This window comes from Dendroctonus ponderosae, unplaced genomic scaffold, assembly GCF_020466585.1.
Source record: "Dendroctonus ponderosae isolate FM_Combo_2020 unplaced genomic scaffold, Dpon_F_20191213v2 Dpon_F_20191213_11, whole genome shotgun sequence".
NCBI classification, from domain to species: Eukaryota; Metazoa; Arthropoda; class Insecta; order Coleoptera; family Curculionidae; genus Dendroctonus; species Dendroctonus ponderosae.
In genome coordinates this window covers 1,811,280-1,812,863 of record NW_026017213.1, presented here as the reverse complement: position 1 = coordinate 1,812,863, position 1,584 = coordinate 1,811,280, and the positions used below count along the sequence as shown (strand labels likewise).

General features: G+C 39.3%; 1 protein-coding gene across 3 annotated transcripts in view; it reads right to left on the bottom strand.

The window, feature by feature from the left end:
* LOC109546393 overlaps nucleotides 1–1,584 on the bottom strand; it is a 90,658-nt gene that overhangs the window by 81,192 nt on the left and 7,882 nt on the right. For all 3 annotated transcript variants that reach the window (XM_048662669.1, XM_048662667.1, XM_048662668.1), the window contains exons 6-9: nucleotides 1,336–1,460; nucleotides 1,001–1,147; nucleotides 836–944; nucleotides 532–767 (exon numbers count right to left, since the gene is read on the bottom strand). In XM_048662669.1, the coding sequence (XP_048518626.1) occupies nucleotides 532–767; nucleotides 836–944; nucleotides 1,001–1,147; nucleotides 1,336–1,460 (617 nt within the window). The remainder of the gene's footprint in view (nucleotides 1–531; nucleotides 768–835; nucleotides 945–1,000; nucleotides 1,148–1,335; nucleotides 1,461–1,584) is intronic.

Here is a 1,584-nt window from a genome sequence, read left to right as displayed (position 1 = left end):
ATTCCTCAAAAACCGTCTGAGGATCATTATAAACCGAAACGTGCTCGAACGCAGAAAAGTTTTTACTAAGTAAGTTCGAAATGTTCCGCACTAAACAAATGGACTTTTCTTCAAACAATATTGGAATAACCCACTCTTTAGTTCAACTTGCTTCTAAGTAGATACATTTTTAATTCCAAACAAACGGCTAATCGAAAATTCCTCAGAAACCGCCTGAGGATGACTGCAAATCGAAACGTACTCGAATGCAGAAAAGTTTATGCGAAATAAGTTCGAAATTTTCCGCACTAAACAAATGGACTTTACTTCAAAGAATGCTGGCAAAAGACAGTCTTTAGTTCAACTTGTCTTGTTTCTAAGTAAATAAATGTTTAATTCCAAGCAAATGGCTAATGGCAAATTACTCAGAAACCGACTGAGGATGACTAGAAATCGAAACGTGCTCGATTTTAAAACTTTTTCTACACAACGCGTCCAAAAAACCGAAACTTTTTAGATAAAAATCAGCATATTTTTGAAAAAGTTACTCACCACAAGTGCGAATTGCTCGTTCTCCATCAGGTAGTACTTCATCATATGAGAGTGGTCCTTCACGAAATATAAAGTCTTGTTACGCAGCAGTAAGTACTTCTTTGGCCATTTGGATTTCTTAATTTTTTCAGACCATCGTCGGAGTTCATCGATTCTGCAATCAGGCATGGTCTCCTTTACATAGACGGTACTGCAGTAGATCGGATTCGCTTTATCCCCTTTAGGTATCTCTGGCTCTGGATCATCCATCAATTACCAATCAATATTACATAGAAAGTCGGTAAGTTTCAACCGCTGATTTTACCTGGAGCTGAGTCATCCCTGTCCAAAAGGGTTTTAGAAGCATCGCGCGCTGAACGTTCTTCAGAGTCACTACTGGTCGAACGGCCCAGAGAACGAAAGTATTTCAGAACCTAAGAAACGGAAGAACGCATTAATGGATAAAAAGTTTCGGCCAATAGAGCAATACCTTTTTTTTCCTGGAATCTTTACGCGCAGTGTGAAATATGCCCGTTGAGTGTTGGAAAAATTCATGTCGAACCTGGATTAAATCTGGATCAACGTTCGAAGAGGTGGCAAACTTCTCCCTGGCCTTTTCCGGTGTGATAAAGTACAGCTAGAAATCGAACGATTAATGCAATACACAACTCAAGCGGTTACTCTGGTGGAGAGAGCACTACTCCCTTCCCCATATTTTGCACAAACCGACATGCCTACACTTGCTTAACAACAGTTAAAACTTTCACATGCAATTCTTTGAGATTTGCCACCAAATAGAGAAATGTGAAACTTGAAAACACTTACTTTTCTGTGCCGGGTATAGTCGAACTTTTCCTCATTTTTCTGAAACACATATCTGAATGATTGTTTGGAGGCCACATGCTCCCACTCGTTGATATACATCGACTCGCAGTCATCAAGATAACGATCTGAGCAAAAACAAGTTTAAATATTAAGGTCTTAATGCGACGATTTTTTTAGGGATTTTGTCGATTTTTGCCAACTGTCTCAGTTTGGATGGTACAGTTTCCATTCCGTGCCGACTGATAGGTT